The 24,278-nt window shown below is 35.5% G+C and overlaps 2 protein-coding genes across 2 annotated transcripts; one reads left to right on the top strand and one right to left on the bottom strand.

Moving 5' to 3' along the window:
* Positions 1-20: 20 nt before the first annotated feature.
* Positions 21-23,482, top strand: Vps53 (vacuolar protein sorting 53). Its single transcript, XM_071592326.1, has 15 exons — positions 21-276; positions 361-546; positions 746-960; positions 1,460-1,726; positions 5,743-5,958; positions 11,408-11,576; positions 11,695-11,894; positions 12,575-12,829; positions 15,929-16,081; positions 17,241-17,366; positions 17,467-17,545; positions 17,924-18,072; positions 18,231-18,386; positions 18,506-18,662; positions 22,999-23,482. The coding sequence occupies exons 1-15, from the start codon at positions 184-186 to the stop codon at positions 23,311-23,313; spliced, it is 2,736 nt and encodes a 911-aa protein (XP_071448427.1). The 5' UTR covers positions 21-183; the 3' UTR covers positions 23,314-23,482.
* On the bottom strand, positions 23,482-24,264 carry LOC139693961 (uncharacterized). Its single transcript, XM_071592328.1, has 3 exons — positions 24,177-24,264; positions 24,011-24,106; positions 23,482-23,926 (listed from the first exon to the last, which is right to left on the bottom strand). Exons 1-3 carry the CDS (start codon positions 24,207-24,209, stop codon positions 23,729-23,731), a joined length of 327 nt encoding a protein of 108 aa, XP_071448429.1. The 5' UTR covers positions 24,210-24,264; the 3' UTR covers positions 23,482-23,728.
* Positions 24,265-24,278: the final 14 nt, after the last annotated feature.

Raw genomic sequence — 24,278 nt, 5'->3', positions numbered from 1 at the left:
TTATCGAAAGTCATTTTTTACCCATAGCCATATGATGTGTATTGTGTTTGTATGACTTTGACTAAAAATGTGAAATTTGAAGAAAGCCAAGGGAAAATGAAGAATGTTATGCGTATAAAGGGAGATTTTTAGATAACGTATTCGTAATTTATTTAATTATTTCTATTTATGTAGTTCGTAATTATGTCATTGATAGAAGACGATGAGTATGTGGACGAAGAGAGTGCTATCGTTTCCGCGAACTTTCCACCCGAAGTTCAGCATGCCATTGATCAGGTCAGTGTTGTTAACCCATCGTCACATTTTTGAAATAGTACGCCCGTTATCTTACCCAGGCGTTATTTTTTTTTAATGTTATAGGTCCTACCTAGTAATGATCCATTGGACCAACCGGATTTTAATGCAGTCGACTATATTAACTCGTTATTCCCGACGGAGCAGTCATTGTCCAACATTGACGACGTGGTTAATAATATGCATTGCAAAATACGCACCATAGATGATGAGATACGTGCTGTAGTTCGTGGGCAAACGAATGTTGGACAGGTATGTCATCACTTCTGTCGGGCTGTGGATTTCGTATAAAATTATATAAAAGGAATTCCGTGCGTAGGTTCTATCGTTTATAACTATAAAAGGCGAAATGCACATTCTACGAAAACTTTTATGAATTGATTCCAGGAAAATGTTTAAGAATTGGAGAATGTATTTAAAGATTGAGATATAATGCTTCTCATTCACTTAGGACGGGAAAGAAGCTTTGGAAGAAGCTCAGAAAGTCATCCGGCAACTGTTTGTCCATATCAAAGATATCAAGGCTAAGGCAGAGCAATCAGAAGAAATGGTGAAAGAAATTACCAGAGACATCAAGCAGCTGGACTGTGCCAAAAGAAATCTTACTTCAGCCATAACTACCTTAAATCATTTGCATATGTTGGTTGAGGGAGTGGATAGTTTACAGTAAGTTAAGAATTTGATAATTATGCCATTTAATAGAAAAGACAATAGCTCTTTTATTTGGTGTTTTGCTGAATTCTTTGTAATGGCCATAGGGCCCCTACAATCTCGATGCAGCATTCTCAAGAGCTCCATTTATTAACTTGACCTTTTTATGAAAAAGCAGTAATACATACATATGTATGTTATGCTAAATCATGTTCTCAGGTGAGGTTATTTGTATTTGATATGGAAAGCAGGTGGCATTCACCTTTGAAGTAACAAAACAAAAGGTTTATTGAAACAAATGTTTGTCATTTCACTGTCAGGTCCCCTGCAGTAGGAGAGTACATGAAAACAGTGCTCTTAATTGGCTTATAATGTAAATTTCTGGATAATGTGTTTATCCTTAAGATCATTTTTTTGCATCTCTTTTGTCAAACATGACCTCAGTTCGTCTCTGTTTATTATTGTGTAAATGTGTAACTCTGTGTAAATCTTAGAATGAAATGTATTCTTTTAGGATATTGACCAAGAAAAGGCACTATGGAGATATTGTGATGCCATTACAAGCTGTCATTGAGGTGATGGAGCACTTCAGGAACTACACCGATATCCCTCAGATAAGAGAATTGGGAGAAGAAGTTTCTCGAATTCGAGCAGCATTAGCAGAGCAGATAACTGCCGACTTCAAAGAAGCTTTTTCAGGCCCTAATGCTAAGAACTTCACTCCAAATCGGCAGTTGGCAGAGGCATGTCTTGTAATATCAGTCCTGGATCCCAAAGTGAAGTAAGTCTAAGTCAAGAAGATTACAGTACCATTAAGCATGTTAGCCATATTTTGGTTGAAGTATTAAATCCATGCTTGTTCAAAATAATTTCTAGAAGTGGAATGCAATTTCCCACAGCATCGACTTTCTGTCGTAATTCTGAATCAGGAGAGAGACTGAGAAACAATTGTGTGTACAAAAGCATAACCTTTTCAAATCATGCCATTACTCTGAATCAAAAATGAATATTTAATTTGAAATTGAAATAATTGCCAGGGTATTTTCAAAGTGTCCAAGGAATGTATAAATATCAATTCATCGATGTGAAAGTGTTTTATTTAGAGTATAAACTCACAGTTAAATCTCACGGACAATAACTAATGTTCGCTGTTAAACCAATGAGAGTATTGCTTAGAGCTGGACACTCAATAAAAATGATATTAATGTATGTCATGCATTTACTATCCCTGAAAATTGTTTATAAGGGTTTGTCTATGTACTTGGTCATTGTGCAACCTTAACCAATATACATAAGCTTGCAATCGACTTGTTGCAAGCTAGCCTAATGCTCTCATATGAAGTCACTGTATCGTAATTTAAGTCCAAGTTTTTGATGAGGAATATGTACAGTTTATTTCAAAACATACGTTTCAAAGTTTTACTCTAGTGCTGAGAATGCATGTTCCAAGAAAATGCATGTTTAATAATTTTTTACTCCACAAGTTACATTATGATTTAAATTGTTGTCATTATAGATTATATTTATCCAGGAGGCTTGAAATTTGGGCACTTCCACAAGGGAAGTTTTGTTATTTTAATTACACAAACTGCAACATTCATGCTAGGGTAAAGTAAAATTTCCAGGTTTGATTTTGGCGTTATAATTCATGGATATCTTTTGATGGCAAATTTTTATCACTGTGCTGCAGTCATTCTGAGGCCAAGTGGAATTCTTAAAGTTTGGTATCTTCAGGCTTTCAGGAGGCCTTCAATTTGGCCAGTGAAGGCATGCATCTGAGTTGGGGAAATGTTTCCATATATATAGGTATCACTGTGAAAAAATTAGGAAACTACTCTTTCTGGACTGGAGCCCTAGATAGTCATATTAAATTAAGCAATTTTTACCAATAAGTCAGGCCCTTATGAAAGATAATCAGTTAGAATGAATGTTTTGGGGAATTTTGGTTTGGATGGCAGGCTTTTAGAATTTATCTGCATCAGATTCTGATTGCAGTATTTCACCCACTAGCTGATGCAGGTCAGGTTGAAGTGAAGACTGTCTTAAAAATGATTTAAATGTCATACCAACATCAATATAGCAGATGGTTTAACCCGGTGAGCAACTTTGAAATGAGTGCTTACTCTTTAAGCAACCCTGCATCTATATCCAATTGGAAGACAGCAGTTGTACAGTCATCTCCATGGCTGTGTGTAAATAATAGCATTAAAAATAAAATTTCTACTTCTGCCTTTCCTTAGGATGCCTGCCTTAGCATGTAGCATGGCACCTTATAGTATGTGTAGCATGGCCATCATAAGATGTGTGTGTGGAGAAATCTCATAATTCAGCCATCCACATTTTGAACTCAGGTTTTATTTCAATTGTTCCTGGCTCAACCTTGTGGAAATTCATTTTAATTAAATTAAGAATACAAAGTATCTTTCCACTGTCCTTTATTTGTGTACAACCGGTTTCAACTCTTTAAGCGTCATCATCAGGTACAAATTAAACAAGTCGCAGTCAATTTATATACCATTCATGAGGGAGAGGAGGGGTGGGTGAGAGAGGGGGAGAAGGAGGCAAAAGAAAATGGAGTTGCGATTGGCGTTGATGGGGGGAGAGGGGTGTTAAGCATCAGGACAGGTGCTTGGTTGGTTTACAGTGGGGTGGGGTGGGTTTGTCGGGTCTATCTGTGAGGGAAAGAGGTACTTCCAGAATTGGGGAGAGGTATTCAAACAATAAATCGTTAACCAAATGACCCGTTTTTAAATTCTTCCTGATTTCGAGCTCTTCCCACTTGTCCATCCTCATTCCTTTTCCATCTGGTGTAAGAGTTCCGGGTTGAAATCACTCCCATGGTTTTCTTCCCATTGATGTTTGGCGAAGTGTGATTACTTAAGCAAGGAAGGAAGAATTTAAAAACGGGTCATTTGGTTAATGATTTATTGTTTGAATACCTCTCCCCAATCCTGGAAGTACCCCTTTCCCTCACAGATAGACCTGACAAACCCCCCCCCCACCCCACCCTACAGTAAACCAACCAAGCACCTGTCCAGACACTTAACACCCCTCTCCCCCCATCAACGCCGATCGCAACTTCATTTTCTTTCACCTCCTTCTCCCCCTCTCTCACCCACCCCTCCTCTCCCTCATGTATGGTATATAAATTGACTGCGACTTGTTTAATTTGTACCTGATGATGACGCTCAAGCGTTGAAACTGGTTGTACGCAAATAAAGGACAGTGGAAAGATACAATGTATTCTTCATTTAGTCAGGTTTTATTATCACAATTGAATTGATAAAGGACCTATATTAATATAGGCCAGGTTTTGAATTAATGGACAGATTTTGCACTCATTTCATGAATTTGTTTTTTTTCAACAATTTATAAATTTTTCTAAAATTCCTTGCGTTGACCAAGACTAAAATTGTGCTGAGAATAATTTTGATATTTATATTCTTATCATAGAAAAATCAGGAAAACAGCGCTAAAATGTGTTAATAAAAGTATGTACTTTACTTGTGCATTTAGAAAAAGTGCAGTTACTTTCATATCTGTCATAGAAAGGGAGGACAGGTGTACCACTGTCAAACTGGACTAGAGGGCAAATCTCATCGAGAAGTAAATGGGAAGGAATTAGAGGAAAGCCTTTTGATAATTATAGCTGCTGATTGGTTTGCTGGTGGAGATCCTGCCAAGTTTGTCTTTGTATAACTAGGTGATACAATGAAAAACTAAGTGGGAATAGAAACAAAACCTTAACAAAAGTAATTCATGATATCTACAAAAAGAAGGGTAAATTTTTAGTTAAGAAACCTATTGTTTGTAGATTTTTTATGCCATCCAATTTTTTTCAAAACTGGGCCAACAATTGCTTGTTTCTTTTTTCTTCTACCTATCATTAATATTTGGAATACTGGAGTGTTTTTCATTTGTATCCACATTAATATTTCTAATTACAATTCTAATTTCTTCGCAAATTAAAATGATCATACTACATAAACTGGGGTTGCCATGCATCATCAGTTTAGTGAACACATCCTCATTTCCCAACTAAAATTAATTTGCATATTTCTTGTAACAATCTTTATATCCATATGATTATCCAAATAACAGCAATAGTCATCAAAATAAAACCACAGATAGAAATTCCAAAGGTTACATATAACTGTGTAATTTTGTTTCTGTCATTGTTATCTATTTTATTTGAAATATATTATTTATAATATCGTTTTGTGATTATTTTTTATTTAGAAAGTTATATTTAGAAAGTAATATTTAGAAATAATATGTGGACCAGTTTTGGTATCTCAAATGTGTTGCCTTAGGGTAATTTTGACTTTCAGGGTCTCTCTGACCTTCAGTGTACACAACTCTCTATTCAGCTCATGAATATATTGCAATCCTGCCATGAGTGACGCTATTTAAATCTGAGGCAAATATCATGCCTTTTTAATGTTGATTTATTCCCACATTTGGAACTTAAACACTGAAGTGCTCTCTGTTATGAAATTGTTTCCAGAGAACTGCTATCATCCACCACGAGTATATTTTCCTTGGATTTTAATATTGTAATGGACCAAAAAATATGTATTAGTCATGATAAGAAGTGTTAAAATTGAGTTTTTTTGTTATTTTTCATCAACTTTTATTATCTTAGCATGAAAAAGCTAACATTTGAGCTGGAAAATTTATCATTTCTTTAGGATTTGGAGTTTGCAGAATGTTTTGAGTGTCTCTTTTGAAACATCCCTTTTATTGATCATGTATTATCCCCAGAACTCATATTGTTGTCTTACTTTTCAATTTTAGGAGGGAACTGCTTAAGTGGTTTATTGGCCTCCAGCTTGCTGAGTACACACACTTATTCCAGGAAAGCCAGGACACAGCATGGCTTGACAAAGTTGATCGACGACATGCGTGGTTAAAACGCCATCTGGTGGAATTTGAGGAAAAGTTTGGGCCAATGTTTCCTACTTCTTGGGAGGTATCAGAAAGAATTGCTGTGGAGTTCTGTCACATAACAAGGTGCTGATATTATTTAATTAGCTTGGCTGACAAAACTTCTTGTTTTTTTAATTAAGTGGATATGCATTATTTTTTAAATAAATCATTTTATTTTCCAAATTTTCCCACAAAAATTTAAATGATTCAAACTATTGTTGTTAACAGTAAGTTTGAATATTTAGAGCATTCTGAATCCCAGTCTGCTCTAATGAACAATGAGTGTGACTTTTGGAAGTTATAATAGAAAAATGTTATCATTTTACTGAAATGAAACAGCCGTGATCATGTGGCTGTGCAAGCGAGCCATATGAAACAGGAAAATCTGTAATCCATGAAAAGATCAGAATTTAATTTGTATCTGAAAATTTCAGGGAATAGATTGGGATAGTCATCTCGGTTGGCAGACTGTATGGTTCAGTGTTTGCATAAGGGAATATATTAGTGTTCCCTTCTTCTCATGCCAAGATATTGGGCTAATTTCCAAAGCTGTTGAAGTTTAATTGGTGTTTTACTATTGATTAAAATGTAATTTGAAGAGATCTTCATGATATAAATGCATTCATCCAGAGGGATGTGTGACAAGTGTTGACCCATTTTCATTTAGATAATATTTAATTCCAATGCATCATTCTCACTTTCTCTCACTCACTCTAACCACCCTCATCTCCCTGATTGCCCACCTAGTCTTAATGTTGAAATCATAGTGCTCATCAGTATGAAAATTGTAACTACTAAATGAAATGTATGTGTTTGTTATTGTGTTCTCAAAATTCTTGGAATCTCTTTCTACCACTGGGAATATGTAGGGTAATTCACTCTTTTGGGGTAGTTCCAAGATTTATGTCAACAATTGCTTAGCAGGGATTGGCACATTTAAAATAACCCTGGGAGTTATTTAGACCATTTATATTCTTATATTTCTTATCTCAGTCATCATCACCATTATGTGGTGGCTCTTATTACACTTGCCAAGGAATATCATGATATACAATTTGTTGGTCCAATTGTCCTACGGAATAAGAATGTCATAAAGGCTTTTTGTATGATACAGAGCAATTTTGTTTTTTATAATGGTCTACATATTGCTTTAAGTTGTTAGAGAATATTTTTATCACTATGCTCTCAAGTAAATCAGTTTTTTTCAGTGTTGTTTGCCAACATTACAACAATAGCATAAGAATACACTGTGTACTTTTACTCTTTTTGAAATTTCAACTTTTCGTCAGCTAGAAAAACCCCTCTATTTGGACCCAGGCTAAGCTCTGCCATCCATTACATTTATGAAAGATGTATTGCATGAATATTTGTTATTCGAACAAATGTTTCTCTGTAGGATTGAGATACAATGCCGTTGCCTTATATTTTCATCATTCTAACTATATACCCAAAGGATGAAGGTTAGATTACAAGTTGTTAGCGGAAAAATTCTCATGAATCCTTGGATAGCAAGTAGTAGTTTTGAGGGGAGGCGACCGACAGCTAAGGTCATTTGCGCCATAGGAGATGGACAGGAAAGGATGAAGGGTGGAGAGAAACCCGGCGTCGGCATTAGCCTACTCTTTACGAAAGGCGCCAAGGGGTCCGCAGTTTAACGTCCCATCCGACGGACGGCGTACTCACTCAAAGTGCCCTCCACAAAGCACCTCAAGTAGGGATCGAGATACCTCGGAAAAATATTCAACACCGCCGGGATTTGAACCCGCGCCCTCATTGGATAGCAACCTCTTGTACAAGGGTAATCCGAGAAGTACCCGACCCAACAAAGAAAACACAAAAATTTTGGAAAAAAATGTATTTATTTTTCAGCATAATCTCCTTTCTGCTCTATTCACTTTTCCCAGTGATGTTCAAAAAGTTCGATGCCCTTTTTATGATGAGAACTGTCTTGCTCCTCAAAATAGCCATTAACTGCCGACATCACTTCTTCACGGTTGGAAAATCTTTGGCCCCTGAGCCATTTTTTCAAGTTTGCCAACAGAAAATAATCTGAGGGGGCTAAATCTGGTGAATGGCGTGCATGAAGTAGCAATTCAAACTTCATAGCCAATTGCGGCTGCTTTTGCTTGATTTCTTTGTTTAAACATTGCAACAAGTTTGCATAATACTTGCGGTTGATAGTTTTTCCTTGTTTAAGATAGTCAATCAAAATAATCCCACGTGCATCCCAAAAAACTGACGCCATGACCTTGCCTGCAGATGAAATGATCTTCGCCTTCTTTGGAGGCAGTTATCCCATTTGAGTCGATTGTTTTGATTGTTTCACAAAAATTCTGCTTTGTTGCTGTGAAACTTTGCTAAAACTCAATTGAAACATCTTCACAACACTGGTTTTGCTCGAGTGTCACTATAGACACTGGTTTTGCATCCATCTTGCACACAGCTTTCTAATGTCCAAATTTGCAGTTAATACGCAAAGTACTGCACTCTTTGAAATGCCCACTATGTCTGCTAGCTCAGGCACTTTCAGTCGACAATCATCCAGTGTCACTTTGTGGTTTTTCTTCACCGTTTCTGGAGTCGTTACCTCATTTGGTCGACTAATGCAATGCTTGTTATGACAGCTGGTATGGCCTCGTTTAAACTCTGCTACCCAATATTTTACTGTTGTAAACACAGGCGCAGACTCACACAGAGTGGAATCCAGTTTAGCTTTTATATTGGTTGAACCGAGGCCTTTCAAATATAAGTATTGTATCAAATAACGATGACCAATTTTCTCCATTTTGCCAAAAATGTGTATCAACGTTTTATTATTATTATTAAAAATACACATGTGCTGATAGACATTGTCAGGTGGCACACAAGTCCCAAATAATCGTAAAAGATAATACATAAAACCAGACTTCAAAACACAAATCTCTTTAACAAAACAAGTGAATCCTCATCCCATTTACAACCATTAATCAGCAAGAAAAAATAAGATAAATTAAAAAAAAAATTAAGCTATTACATATAATACAATACACCACACATCAATCAAATTTTTACATATATAGTATACCTTACATCTATTCTTAAAAGTATACACTCTGTTAGGAAAGGGCTCGAATATTTTTGCAGGTAAGGTGTTCCACTCAACAATTGTTCTATTTAGAAAAGAAAATATTTTTTTATTTGTTCTCTGTGCCCAGCATTTTACCTTAAATTTGTGATCATTTCTGCTCATAAAATTTGGGTTCCCCGCCTCTTTCCTAAGATCTGCCCAAGCTTTCTCCCCCTTCAGAATTCGGAACATTCCACAAAGTCTGCTTACTTTCCTTCTAGTTTCTAGAGGTTCCCAGCCCAGCATTTCTTGCATGTCAGACACACTCTCCATCCTCGTATGCTTCCCCAGTACATATCGGGCAGCCTTTCTTTGCACCTTTTCCAGTTTTTTAATATGGCCTTCTTCATGAGGGTCCCATACCAGAGAAGTGTACTCTAAAATTGGTCTTACTAGGGTCTGATAAGCCTTCTCCTTGGTTGCTCTAACGCTCCCTTTGAGGTTTCTCATCCCCCAATGAAGAGTTTTGAAAGCTTTCTTATAGATGTACTCCACATTTAGCCCCCACTCTGTCCTTCGTTAAATATACACCTAAGTATTTGCAAGTATCACTTCTAGGAATGTCATTTTCTGAGAATTTATATTCCCTATTGTTTCCATTTACCTTATTGCTAAAAGTGATGGATTTGCATTTGTTAACATTAATATCCATCCCATTTTTTGTCACCCAATCTGCCATTTTATTAATGTCCCTTTGAAGTTTGTCACTGTCTCTTGTCATTTTCGACTTTCCTGTAGATAATACAGTCGTCTGCAAAAAGTCTTATCTGAGGATTAATATTTATTGGGAGATCATTTATATATATTAAAAACAAGAGCGGGCCGAGTACGCTTCCTTGTGGGACTCCCGATGTTACCCTTGTTTTTTCAGAATACACTTCTCCTAATTTGACCCTTTGTGTTCGACCTTCCATGAAATTTCTGACCCAAGAGATTACTCTTCCATCTGTGTGTAGTGGCAATTTGCCCATCTTAAGCATTAAGCGATCGTGGTCAACTTTGTCAAAGGCTTTTGACAGGTCGACTATTATAGCATCCACTTCTATTCCCGCATCCATAGAGTCGAACATTTCTTGGCAGAACCCTAATAGCTGAGTTTCGCAAGAGTGCCCTTTTCCAAAACCGTATTGGCAACTATACAACCAATTCTCACTCTCCCACAAGTCCCAGAGATAATCAGCCATTATCTTTTCTAATAGCTTGCATACAACTGATGTCAAGCTTACTGGTCTATAATTATCAACTAGTGCCTTATCTCCTCCTTTTAAAATTGGCGTAACATATGCCTCCTTCCAAGCATTTGGCAGGGCATTACTGTTTAAGGTAACATTGAATAAATGATTTATATAATTTGAAACTACACTACCACCCAATTTAAGCAAGTCAATTGAGATACCATCTGGCCCTTTTGATTTACAGGTATTTGCCCTCATTTTCATAATTTTTTTATAAATTCCTGCGCTCGTCGTTTTAATACTTTTGGTATTTCATATTTTTTCACCTCCTTGTTGACTCAGAGATGTATCTACAGGATCCTTTTTATTTACCATAACCTTAAATACACTTGCATACCAATTATTAAACGCATTAGCCTTGTCCTTATCATCAACGATTAGTGTTCCATCCTCATTTTTTAAAACTGTTATGTTTTCCCTGTTGTCTTTCCTCCTACGGAGGTACTTGTAAAATTTATTTCCATTATCTATCCCGATTATTTTCTGCAGAATACTATCTTTGGCAATTTTCTTTTCTCTATTCAATTCACGAACTAATTTTTTGTAAATTATGAGCCATTCCGAGCTCTCGTTCCGTTTTTTGTGAATCACTCTCAGTTTTGTTCACTATTGATGGCTGCCAAACAAAATCTAAACAACGTGGCTTCTTCAAACTTGAAGCATATTCTTTATAGATTGCATACTTTCTAATACAGTGATATTTTTTAAACAACTTAGAGAATGAATTGCTCTTAAACCCAGTAAATCGTAAGTATCTACTACAGGAAAAACATGTCTTCCCCCTATAAAAGATCACTATTCAGAAACCATTGAAGTGATAGTTGTAATTAGGTGTGTTGGTTAAGGCTGTATTAAGTTTCACCATTATAAAATGACTTTAACTGGTGTATTTGTAGTCTTCCAACTCTATTGTTTGAGAGCTCAGTAATGAGAGACATTAACCTCTTTATTTAATTCAGACTTCTTATCAGATATCACATGGCATGTCTTCCAAAATATAAATTCATACTTAGATTGGATCCCTGAATGTAGGTGAGTTATCACCATAGTTTCCTGCCCTATTATAACATCTTAAGGCGCCTAAATATTGTGTTAATTTATGCAATTAAATTTTCTCATTTGGTATTGTTTTAATGCCATTTTGACAGAATTTAACATAAGGTGACTGAGTGGTTAAATTTTTTCATTTCAGAAATGAGCTTTCTAAAATTATGGCACGAAGAAAAGGTGAAATTGATGTGAAGCTCTTGTTGTATGCAATCCAGAGAACAATGAATTTTGAGACTTTGCTTTCAAGAAGATTCTCTGGTGTCACCATAGAAGAGAAAGAAAAAAGTTGGAGCAGGAATGCTAAAAAAGAGGTTTGCTTATTTGATATTCATTGTTGTGTTATTGTCTTTAATTGATACAGAAAGAGAGAAAAAATTTCTCAGCTTGCTAGTTATTATTTTCCCACTGAGAACCTTGAATTTCATTTAGGTTGCTGAATCTGGAAATCCATTTGAAGAACCTGATTCCAATTCTACTAACCCTTTTGAGGAGGTCGCTGGGAATGATAACCCTGAAAAGATGGATTTGACTGCTCTCCCCAGAATCAAACCCAGAGTGTCTCCTTTCCAAGGAATCATTAGCAAGTGCTTTGAGCCATATCTGTACATTTACATTGAGAGTGTGGATCGGTAATTATATGCTTCAATCCTTAAATCCTAGTTAGCAATTTTATTAGCTGTACTTTATATTATTTTTTGCTTTCCTTCCATTTCACCTTGACCAGTTTAATAAACAGCATGCCTTTTATGTCTAAGGATATTTCTCTAAATTGGAAAGTTCTAATTTAAGCTTAAGTAATTTAAGATAGTGAGGTTGGGTAAATTAGCTTTCTCAAAAATTTGAAAACTGAAGAAACTATTTCACCTATTGTTTCAGAGAATTTTGAAAACTATTCTTTTGCTGATACCTATCAGCTGACACTAAGGATTATTTTACCCACCCAAGTATCTGTCACTGGAAAAAAATAGTTCAGGTTACCCAGATAATTGGTCAAAGTAACATTATGAACTAGATTAAGTCCACAGTGTTTGCAATTCTTGCTTTCACATTGCTTTGATTAATTTAGTTCCTGGTTTTTATGTTCTGGATTCATCATAAGATCCTAAGAAGTTAGTGGCCCCAATATAGTGTTCATTTTTAAGGTTCTACTAAGTGGATGGCTCTTAGGTAACAGTCCATGAAATCTTCCTCCTCAAACTCACCCCTAGTAATTGAAGTAGTCCCATCCTGTTGTTTGGAATAAAGTGAAAGACAGCCATTAAAGGTCATCAATGGAGCTCTTTAACTTATTTTGACTCTTTTGGTCCAGAAATCTCGCTGAATTGATGGAACAGTTCCAAGAGGAGCTCAAGAAGAAGGTGCAACAAGGTGCAGAGCCAGGATCTGGTGGTGGCCATGGAGAAGGTGTCCTCTCTACTTGTGCTGATCTGTTCATCTTCTACAAAAAATGTTTGGTCCAGTGTGCTCAGTTGAGCACTGGTCAACCAATGCTTGATTTGGCAGGAACATTTCAAAAGTACTTGAGGGAGTATGCTCTCAAGCTGCTTCAAAATAATCTCCCAAAGTAAGTACATACATCAACACTTAAGAACATCTTATAGTGTGTTTAAGTCAACTAAGTTAGATTCCAGCTTTGAGCAAAGTATTTAGAGGATAACATTCCTGTAGGGAGTGCATGAGGAACCATTGCATTCATTTATTTGTTGATAGAATGGATTTGTTTTGAAAACTTAGTGGATTGCCTGGGAGGTAAGGGGCAGAATTTGAGAGCATAAATCGTGAAACACCCAGTTTATTGATCTTCCAAAGTAAAATTAGTGTGAATTCAATTATCCATAGAAGTGTGCCTTATTAACTCTATGAAATCCATTATGCAGCTGGTCAACTAATGCAGCCACCGCCACATTTTCATAACAAATCTCAGACTTCTCCTTAGCACTCAAATAAAAAAAAGTTAAGAGGTAAAATTTATGCAAATCAAAACATGAACAATAAATTGCTATGGTCTATTGTAAGGTGGAGAAATACATGGTAATTATTTTTTCCAAAATAACGCAGGGCACTGGATGTTCCATGTGGAATATGTCAGTGGAATGAGCTTATGCCAAATAGGGAGAGTTATTACAACACCATTAGTTATCAATTACTACAATTCATTAGTTAGCAATTATGAGTAATAATTACTCTGTGTGCATTTTGAATTGGTAAATGTTAAAATGTAATTTTACTTATAGTCTGATTCTCAACCTCAATTCTTGTATTGAATATGGTTCTATAAATTAGATGTATTAAATCCTGGTAACCTAAGTATCTGATTTGGAATTTTAAATGTCTTCAAGTTCACTAGTTAGAATTCCCATATCTTCCCTAAGTAGAAGTTGAAACCCCAAAAATTCGTCCTCTTACTTAACCCCCAACAATCTTTGAGGAAAATTAATTTTTATTAATATTATATGGATGGTCCAGAGAGGAAAACAAATGAGGAAGTACTTGGTTTGGTGGGCGAAGAGAGGGGTTTGTTGAGAGAAATCCTATGGAGGCAGGAAAGGGGGGTGAAGGGGGTATTGACCGGCAGCGGGATGTTAAAGACTGTAATTGAGGGGAGAATGTTAGGCAAACAAGGAAAGGAACAGGATAGGGATGTTGGACGGGATGAAGGGAGGAAGAAAGTACTTAGAGATGAAGAGGGACCTGATGTAGAGTGGGATGCTGGATTTAGTGTTTTGTTAGAAGTCACAAAATATTTATTTAGTAGCTGTGTCCATCCAAAAACCTACCTTAACCGGTAGATTACCTAATAATAATAATATACGGAAGGTTTATAAACATGTAATCACGACCTAGAATACATTTCTCATCACATTTGTATTAGGATTGAGTGAAAGGCAATGGTATTAACTTGTGTTAGCATGCATATAGGTGTCCATTTTTGTAACATGAATGTAATGCACCACACCCTAGGGGCAATTGCCCAAGCCTGCGTGGACCAGTATGAAATCACTGCCTTTGGAGAGGTATATTTTCTCTGAAACTAGCCAAATGGAGAAAGCTCTGTGGTATGTTTTATGGATTACAATCAAACCTCAAATTTTCATTTAAGAGTCCTATGGAAAAGGAATGTGAAATGATTTTGGATCTATTGCTGGTTAAATATCTCATAGGGTTATAATGAATTAGTAAATATGAATACAAGCAAATTTTTTGAGAAACAGATGCAATAAATGAAAATAAAAAATCTCTGGTATTATTGAAAAAATTTAGTTGCAGCTTGAATATGGACTCAAAGAAATTGCAGATAACACCACAACTGTAACTTGGGTGGTGTTGCCAACTGATAGGTTCCTTCACTCTGGAAAAATTATCCACCTGGGAAGGGTTTCAAATATTGTTCTCTCAATTAGCCCCCCCCCCCCCCAGTGTTTTAATCAGTTAAGGTTTTGGCGGCAGCACTTCTTTAGTTTAACTGTCAAAGATGGAAATCCATGCTCAAGTTATGGTTTAGGTGAATAACTTCCCAAGTGAATTGTCTTGCATTCTGTTATAGAAATAAGATAGCTATATTAAATGTAGGCAAAATTTCATTAGTTCACCAATACATACTGTTGATAGTTTTCCAACCATTGAGGAATTGACAAGATGAGTTACTTTTTCATTGCCGTCTTCACTGTTACTGTTTTTGAGGATTTAAGAGAGCATTAATATTTGTAATGACTTATGTACAAGTATGTTCCAAGTATGAGGAAATAGCAATGTGATCTGTAAAGCAGCGTTCTTACTTTTTGTTTGGAGATATGCATTTTTTATCACCCTCAGATTTGAAATATGAATGTTCAACTCCCTTAAAAGTAATTTAATTCAACGTTGCAGTGAAATAATGTGGTACGACAAAACTTGGTGTCCCTTGCATAGTAGTTGTTTTTCAGGGGGTGAGTTCAAGAAGGGTGTCTAAAAACTTGCTGGATGTTGGGGAAAAAGGCCAGTCACCAGTGTGCATCCACCAGGATACCTGGAATCGCTTTATTCCATTGCCTTTTCTTAAATGCTCTTTCTCTTATTCTCCTCTGCTGAAGTGCTCTGTATTTCAAAGTGGTACATAATAAAAATTGCCCAAGATGTTGCCCTAAAGATTACCCAAGATGAACTAAATAAATAATAACGAAGATTAATTACTCCACAGCAGCATGAAATATCCATCCTGAACTTACCTTAACCGGTGTTATTATTTATGCAGTGTTAAAGTGGATTATGAGTTATGCATGACTGATTTGAAGTCTCATAACAATTATATTTTAATTAGCTATAGTTAATTGATCAGAGGTCAAATTTCAATGAATCCATGAAAATTACTGCACATTCTTTGTGTTCTTTTGTGAGTTGGACTTCTTAGCCCTGCTTAAAATACACTTAGCACCCTATTAGTTTGCATTACAATGACTATTTTTAAGCTTCGCATTCTTTCGGCCCCCATTTGGCCCACTCCAGTTTAATAACAAATACACTCTTGCAAATTAGAGCAGTAAGATGCTATTTGACGAATTTGTTTAGATTTTTTCAAATGTTAATTTAAGTTAACTTCTATTCAGATTTATTTTATTGTGAATGAGCTGTCACTTTAGTTTTTTCTACTATTCCCCTTTACAATTTAAAAAAATATATTTTGCAGAATATCAACCCCAGGATCATTAACTAGTATGTCCAGCCTGACAAGGGACTTCCGGGATTTATCCAAGTCTGGTCTAATGCAAAACTTTCATAGTCTTTTGAAAGAAGGTGAAGTGACTCGCTACACAAGGGATGAACAGGAAAAAGTATGCAGGTGAGTCGGCTCTCATTTTTTGTGTGGTTACCAATAAAATAATACCTGCTCGTAATAGACCAGGGTGACCACTCAACCATTAAATAAATTATTACCCGATATGAACTGGGACTACCGAAGGTTGAAAACGATTGCTTCCTTATGCTGTTGTATGGAGATATATACTGGATAATGGGAAAGGTAAACCCGTTATCAATATCTAAATATTTATTGTTGTCATCTGGCCAAGCCGACGTATCTCATCTAGCACTTGGAAGGAGTTAATAGACCTGGAGAAATTGGATAAAAACATTTCTATGAAGGATACTTTAAGCAAATACATATGTAGAAATTATTGACTTACCTCTGAGGTAATGTCCATTAGATGAGGCTGAGTTCTATGGAGAAGACATTTTCTTTTTAACGATTCTGAGAGATAATCATAATTTATGATAATAAATATTATTTTGTCCAAATGTTTCTCTAACAAATTTTGATGGTAATTTTTCCAATCTAGAAACACTAGGCATGGACACAAATTAATGAAGAAATTGCTGTAATCAAGAATTGAAAGAATTTTTGAGATAAGGATTGGGTATGCATCTTGTATGACCAAATTTTACTGTTATGGGAAGATGGTAGAGGAGTTCTTAGGCAAAAAAATATTGCCCAAGTGTGGCATATTTTAAGCAAATTTAAGAATGGAGACAGTGTCACCGATGGGTGGGGTAAAATTTTTTTGAAATGATGAAAATTAAGTTTGGCACCCAAAGTTAGGAAAATAGAATTAATTTGCAGTTTATTTCTACAACTTTTTTATTGAAAAAGAGTTTTTAGTTCTATTTATGATTATTTAATTTCTGTAAGTTGACTATGAAGCCTATTTCAAAAGTGTTTTGGTGTTTATTAGATGAAAAAGCATTATACTCTGGAAGAACAAAAAATGAATGCTTTCCTCAATTATGTTGAGGCCCAGTTCAAAGTATTCCTCTTTTAATAGATTTATGTGTCGGTATCTTCCAGAATAGTGAAGTGTTTAGTGTAGATGTAGTATATAACATTTAAGTGAGTAAGTTTCTTCAATGTCTAACCAGCACGCAAGGGCAAAAGTAAATTTTTTTCTATTAGAATTTCTTATGCTAAAAGTAAGAATTTTCATAGATTTTGTATTCCTTTCTAGCATTCTCACTGCAGCAGAGTATTGTCTAGACACTACTCAGCAGTTAGAAGAGAAATTGAAAGAGAAGGTAGATACTCCATTTTGTGATAAAATAAATCTTTCTGCCGAGCAGGACATGTTCCACAGGTATTTTGAAGTTTTATCAACACATTTTTGAAACTAGTCAATTGTGTATTGTAATGGATTTTATTGTACAAAATCTTACCCGTTTAATTTTATCTAATAGGGTCATATCAAATTGCATTCAACTTCTGATTCAGGACTTGGAAAGTGCATGTGAACCTGCTCTCACAACAATGTCCAAGGTGCGTACTAATTCTGTTTTAAGAATTTACTTTGTGTATGCTTTTTGTAGAATGTAAAACATGAATACTAAGAAAAAATTTGTTACCAAGCCAGAAAAGTAATGTTACGTTTACAGTGCAAAATAAATAACCTTAGCTTGTGTCACAAGATAATTTCTTGCTTTTGCTAATGATTTTATTGTGAGGTTTAGGTAGTTTATGCACTGATACACAAAATATGAATACCCCTCTATTCCAAGATGCAGGCATATTATTTTTATGTCTTAAATGGTAGTTCATGTCCAGGCTTTCATCCTATATGCCACTCTTTTTTAGCATTAAATGCAAAATACGTTAATTATTTTAGAGTAGTTATTTTAATTTTTTATTGTGTTTCAGATCCAGTGGGTGAGCATTGAAACTGTGGGTGATCAAAGTAGTTATGTTACAGCTATCACAGGACACCTTAAACAAACTGTCCCAGCCATCAGAGAATACCTTGCATCTTCCCGGATGTATTTCACCCAGTTTTGCATCAAATTTGCCATGTTAGTAAATGATGCAATACACTACTACTCCACTTATGTAGATAGAGGTCTCTTGATTTGAGTGAAATTGAGACCAAATGGTCCCTTCTTTCATTTAATCCATGTACGGCAGAATCTTGATTAAACATGTTAATTCTCCTTCCATTTTCTCATCCTAGGTCATTCATTCAAAAGTTCATTCAACATATTTATAAATGCAAACCTATTAGTACTGTTGGAGCTGAACAATTGCTACTTGACACTCACATGCTGAAAACAGTTCTGTTAGATCTTCCATCTATTGGCTCACAAGTGAACAGAAAGGCACCTGCCAGGTAGGTCAAGATGGCTTTCTTGTTTGGTCTGAATCTAAGAATAGATAACATCCTCATTGCCAATGTCATAATAATTTTAATAAATTTTTATAACCTTGATTTTTTTTATCTTAAAATAGTTTCACCAAGGTAGTTGTTAAGGGCATGACCAAAGCTGAGATGCTGTTGAAGGTTGTGATGGCCCCCAGTGCACCAGCCAAGGCCTTTGTCGAGCAGTATGTGAAACTATTACCTGAATCAGATGTGACAGAATTTCAGAAGGTCTTGGATATGAAGGTTAGTCTAGTTTTTAATTACCTAACAAGAGTGAGGGGAGAGGCAGGGGGCATGTTTCATATCAGATTGTATGGAAACAATAGTGTCAATTCTATCTGCAGACCATTAATAAAAGAAAATGACATTAAGAAGTCTATTTAGTAATGAATTTAAAGTGCCATAAATAAACATGACTAGAAAATTACCCGTGAAAGCATTCTGTTTTGTAAAATACGCCAAGCATGAATATATCAGAGGTCTTACAAGGGTGGCTTGAAAATCCATGCAAAAATGAAAACCACTCGTTTTCAGGTGGCGTCATTTTTATTTTTCAGCATAGTCTCCTTTTAGTTTAAGGGTTTTGTCCAATACTGCTCCATTTTTTTAATCCCTTTCAAATAATGCGACTGTTCAAACTCAGCAAAATAGACATTTGTGTTCACAATCATCTCCTTGTTTGAATGCAATCTCCTTCCCTCTCCTTCATTTTGAAGAACAGGCTATTCTGAATTTCATTCCCTCAGGCTGTAGTAGCCTGGGGAAGCTAAATCTAGAGAATAAAAGGGTTGGGAAATGAGTTAGAATCATAATTCTTTGTGGCCACAGCTTGAGAGGAGTGAGCCGGTGCATTGCCGTGATGGAAAGGAACTTTTTTATGAGCCAATCATAGATATTTTTCATGTAGTTTAGGTTTTCAAATTATCTGGTAGCAATTCATAGTGTGTACCTGTAATGGTTTGACATTTTTCCTCATAGTCCATGACGATCTTTTTTTCCGAATCTCAAAAAACTGTCACCTAAATCTTCCGAGCTGAAGAAACAGACTTTGCCTTCTTCGGTGCAGACTTCTCTCTGACAAACCAGTTCTTGGGTTTCAGACATATAGTGGTGTATCCATTTTTTGTTTATGGTGTCAAAGCAACCCCTAAAGTTTTGTAGATTTCCTTGAAACACCTGCCAACTGCCCTCGGAATATATCTCACGATTTCATTTGCGGTCAAGTTTGAGCGATTTTGGCACCTACCTTGTGGATAGCTTTCTCATGCCCTAATGTTGATGCAAAATGATATTTAACCTTACATTGAAGATTTTTACAGCAATCGCATATTAGCAGTCTCATGCACCTTCACTCTTCTATCTATCACCATATTGTGAATTTTATCATTGATTTCAAAAGGCTTGATGCCAACCGGACATCCAGTATGTTCACCATCACACTCTTATGGCCTCTGAAAATTTTGAAACCATTTATGAACCATTTTAATCTAAGGCATGTATTCACCAGGTTTATCACATTTCTCATTAGTGTCCTGAGGCAATTTGCATTTCATACAATAATGTTTGATCAACACACGAAATTCTCTTTCATCCAATTCTAGTAAACCACTTGATTTGTTCGATTTAAATATAGGCTAATCACAGAGTAATAGACAAATCTGGCTGAAACTACTTGTGTTTTCCTTCAAGAGATGTTACTAACTACAAATAGCTGTGATGCGCAACAGTCTGACTTTGCCCACCCTTTACAAACCATCCACGTGTGTAAAATATCCCTGAACTGGTCTAATCACAATGAAAATCTAATAATTTTGATATTAAGTAAGCATTTATTAATTGTCCATGTGGTTGCTAGCACCTCAGCAAACAGTAGCTGGAGTAATGGCTTGGGTATATGCCAAAAAACTGCAGCAGTAAGTGGTAATTGATCGGCTAGGGACCCTTTATGCTCAGAGAGATTCTTACAATGACTAGAAAAAAATGAGGTGATTGGTTGATATCACTATCATCATCAGTATTACAATTCTAAGATTGGTTTACTGCAGCCCTCCATTTTTCTCTATTCAGTATCAAATCCCCTCAACCACTGACTGATTTTTTATTTTATGTCCTTCTAAATTTATCCTTTGCACTTGTCTCTTGACCTTAGTCACAGGCTTTTCACTTCAATTTAAAGAATCCATTGTGCCTCAAGGTGTGTCCAATCTACATAGTTTTTCTTTCCTATAGAGTCCTCCAAATTGTCCTTTTTCTCTTCGGCTCTTATATACACCACCTTAATTTTTCCTTTAACTCTCCTCTATACGTCCTCGGTTTCGGATTCATTGATATAGGTGTGGGAATATGCTCTATTCAGAAATAGGTATGTTTTTACAATGGCATTTTGAATGCTGAATTGGATTTTTGATGTTTACTCAAAATATAATTTATTCTAAGTCTCCACGAGGTGCTCAAAAGAATGTAAGAAATCATGACTTATGGAATCCATAAATCTGGATTCAAATGAAATGTTTAGTGTAGTAGTGCATTGTACTGCAACTTTGTAGTATTCTTCTTTCCTTCCTGTTCATTTTGGCTATCAATTATAGTGATGGGAGTAGGGCATACACATCAATGGGTGGTAATGTCTGTTAGTGTAACCATCATATATTCGGGTGAAATCTCAGCATTCTTGTATATCACCAAAGCCATTGCATTTGAGTAAGGCAGAGGGTAGTGTAAGACAACCCTGAGTGACCACAACTAATATCTAAAATATGAATGCAAATGATTGCAACTCCCCACGTATTCAAACCATTGCAGAAAAAAATTAATATTATTTATGTTTTTAAAAGACAGGGAAGACCCCAAAGTAGGTTTTAGATAACTCTTCTGCATGTGGGTAAAAGGCTATCAATAATAGTATTGAAGAAATGGGGGAAACTTCACTGATCTCACTTAGATATATTGCACTTAGATGCCCCCACAAATATCCAGGCTGCTCTCAGAATTAGTCTTAATACGAAGAAAACTCAGTATTAAATGGAGTCTATATAACAGGCTGGGATTAGAGCATGTAATGATTTCAAAGTAGCGAAATTATTTTGCTGGCATCTCGAATAAATCTTTAACTATCTTAGAAGCAAAAGTTGAGCATGGAAATTATTTAATCTGGTGAAAAGTTATTCTTGAGAATGGTTAGAGCATGTACAATGTTATCTCAATAGGTGAGTAAGTTTTCAAGTGATACTACTACATGTGCACTAGAGGAGACTTTGAAATATTACTGTTGAACATTTCCATGAAAGCTTATTAGTAGGTGGATGAAGATATACATAGAAAATTGGCCCTTAACATTGTTAAAAAATTTAATTGCATTTCTGTACAGTTTTCGTTTTTTATTTTGTGAAGTTTAATTAAGTTTAGGTTATTGTTTTCATCTTTACTTACCTTTCAAGTGTGCAGTTTCAATCTATACTTAACAAAATCTTGAGTGTCCACCGATTCCCCAGTGTCATAATTAAAGGTTTGGTGTCATAACCTTGCCATACCCTGGCCATTGGGGTGGTTCATTGTGCATGATGCAGGCATATGCATAATCATACTTTAAGGTAAATTTTTGACATTTCCATTTAAATCATTTGTTATTTCATTGACTAGTCGGTTGCAATCAAAACTTAAATTAATTTTGAATTAATTAACCGAATACTTGCTGGTCATAGTTTTTTATACTTTGCTACAAAAATGGCTATAGCTAATCAGTGATACTCTATAACTCATCAGATTTTTACTTTGTTACCATTATTATAACGTTTAATCCCGCTGATGCCCAAATCTAGTCCAGTACACTAGTATAACTGGAAATGTGTTTATATCAACCCTCCCACTATATTTCAATATATAATGTCGATGTCAGATGTTACAGCTATCCACTCAGTATTATATAAAGATCACAAAATACCAGCAAACATTTACTTCATTGCCAAAGTTTTAACCTTTTTTTTCTAAATAATTCTGTTAATTAAATATCAAATTGACTGTTGGATTTTAAGGCTTGATTATGAATTGCATGAAATATCCATCATTACTAGTTAAAATATTCCAAAGGCCTTATCTACATGATAAATATACTGTTATTGAAAATATGGCATTGTTATAATTGTTTCAATTGTTATGTACCAGAAATTTTCTCTCAATGTAAAGTTAGGATATAATCTGTTGAGATTTGCCATTTGGCAGAATTTGGCATATGGTTTGTTGACCATTTTTCAGATTGTGTAAAAAATTGAATATTTTTTAAGCCTGTTCTGAAATTTGAATAAAAGGGAGATTCCCATTTAGACAGTGTTAAAGTTGGCCAAGTAATAAACTCAGTCAATGGCATCCAAAATGTTCACTGATGATCAATATATGATAGTCTTCAATGTAATCTTCGGGGGTTCAGTGGAAGAAGGGCCTTTATAATCTCCATTTCACCCCCAAAAAAGATCCTAATTAAATTAATAAAATTTAGATTGCTTCCCTAATTTGATAGACTTCTTTTAAAATGACTACGACCTGACCAGGCAGAGGGTGTCAACCAGTTTTGATGCTTTTTCAGGGACTCAAGCGCAATGACCAGAATTCAATGGCAGAAATGTTTCGATCTCAACAAGCTATTCATACTAGCCCATCTTGGGGAGGTATTGCTTCTGAGGGGCTGCAAGTCAAGGAGAAAGGGGATGAAGATAGTGAATCATCCACGAAAGGTCCTGCCCAATACCCTCAGAAGACTGATGGTGCAACTACTGGTGATCCAGGAGCAAGTCAGTCAGCTGCGATAAATTACAATGCATCACCTGTTGGAGTGGGGTCCCCAGAGCAAGAATCCAGCCGAATCAAGAGACTTGAGAAGCTCATAAAAAAGAGGATCTGATAGACACCAAATGAATTTTACCAAATGATTTAAAGATTTTTTAAATGAATTTTGTTTATTTCATTTTTTGGTTATTTATACAAGACTGTGACCAAAGCTTTCAGAAGAAGGTAATTACAAATTCTCTACCTTCATTATATAACATTCCAAAATTAAAAGATTATTCAAAGCCGTGAGTATAATTTATTTAACTCGAAATGTGTGCGCTTGTAATATGAAAGGGAAGTAGACAAACTTTAGCAAACACTAGAAACACTTTAGAAAAAGTGATATGATGGATATAAAACTATAGGGAAACATTCATTATTAAGTAATATAACAATTTGAGCATTTTTTACCTTGAGGTTAGAGATTCACAAAGACAGTCTACATCAAGGATTAAGGAATGTGAATATAGTGCCATCTCGGAAATTAATTACACTTTCTCAACTTTCATCCTGTCAAGTATTTTTTCTTTGAGCATTTTAGAGCGGCCTTGGAGAAGCTGAACTTGAGACTGTAATGAGTTCGCTAGTTGATGCTGCAGTTCTTGCACTTCCAGGATTTCCTTCCGTATTTTTTCATATTCCCGCTTCACCTCGCTTACGCTTTGAAGCAATTTTAATACTGATATCTGGGAAAAGAAGCATATTGAAATTAAAATGACAGAAACTTAATTTTTTCCTTAAAAATATGAATTTTCGACACATTTTCATACCTGTTCAAGCACTTCGAATTGGCTGTCCGAGGAATAATTTTCGAACTCGGAGATCTGTACATTGATCGAATCCAACTTATTTTCAGTGCTTCGAATCTGAAGTAAATTACAGGAGATTAGTAGGCTGTATGAGTATTAGTAATTTCTATATTCTAGCTTTACTTACGGAATCGTCAAGATGGACTAAGGCTGCTTCCATTTCAAAGGTTAGCTAATTTTCTTTTCACTTTCAGTCTACGTACTTGAACCCATATTTCGACCGGGGTTG

Source organism: Hetaerina americana, unplaced genomic scaffold, assembly GCF_022747635.1.
Source record: "Hetaerina americana unplaced genomic scaffold, ioHetAmer1.1.p SCAF_5, whole genome shotgun sequence".
In the NCBI taxonomy this organism is placed as follows: Eukaryota; Metazoa; Arthropoda; class Insecta; order Odonata; family Calopterygidae; genus Hetaerina; species Hetaerina americana.
This window is presented reverse-complemented; position numbering and strand designations above follow the sequence as displayed.

Excerpts from the sequence above, each read along its gene's own strand:
- LOC139693961 (XM_071592328.1), bottom strand. The coding sequence starts at position 24,209 with ATGGAAGCAGCCTTAGTCCATCTTGACGATTCC. Across the intron at positions 24,107-24,176 it reads TAGTCCATCTTGACGATTCC|ATTCGAAGCACTGAAAATAA; the intron begins GTAAGTAAAGCT and ends AATTTACTTCAG. Across the intron at positions 23,927-24,010 it reads AATTCGAAGTGCTTGAACAG|ATATCAGTATTAAAATTGCT; the intron begins GTATGAAAATGT and ends TTCTTTTCCCAG.
- Vps53 (XM_071592326.1), top strand. The coding sequence starts at position 184 with ATGTCATTGATAGAAGACGATGAGTATGTGGACGAAGAGAGTGCTATC. Across the intron at positions 12,830-15,928 it reads CTTCAAAATAATCTCCCAAA|AATATCAACCCCAGGATCAT; the intron begins GTAAGTACATAC and ends TATATTTTGCAG. Across the intron at positions 17,546-17,923 it reads CTCTCACAACAATGTCCAAG|ATCCAGTGGGTGAGCATTGA; the intron begins GTGCGTACTAAT and ends ATTGTGTTTCAG.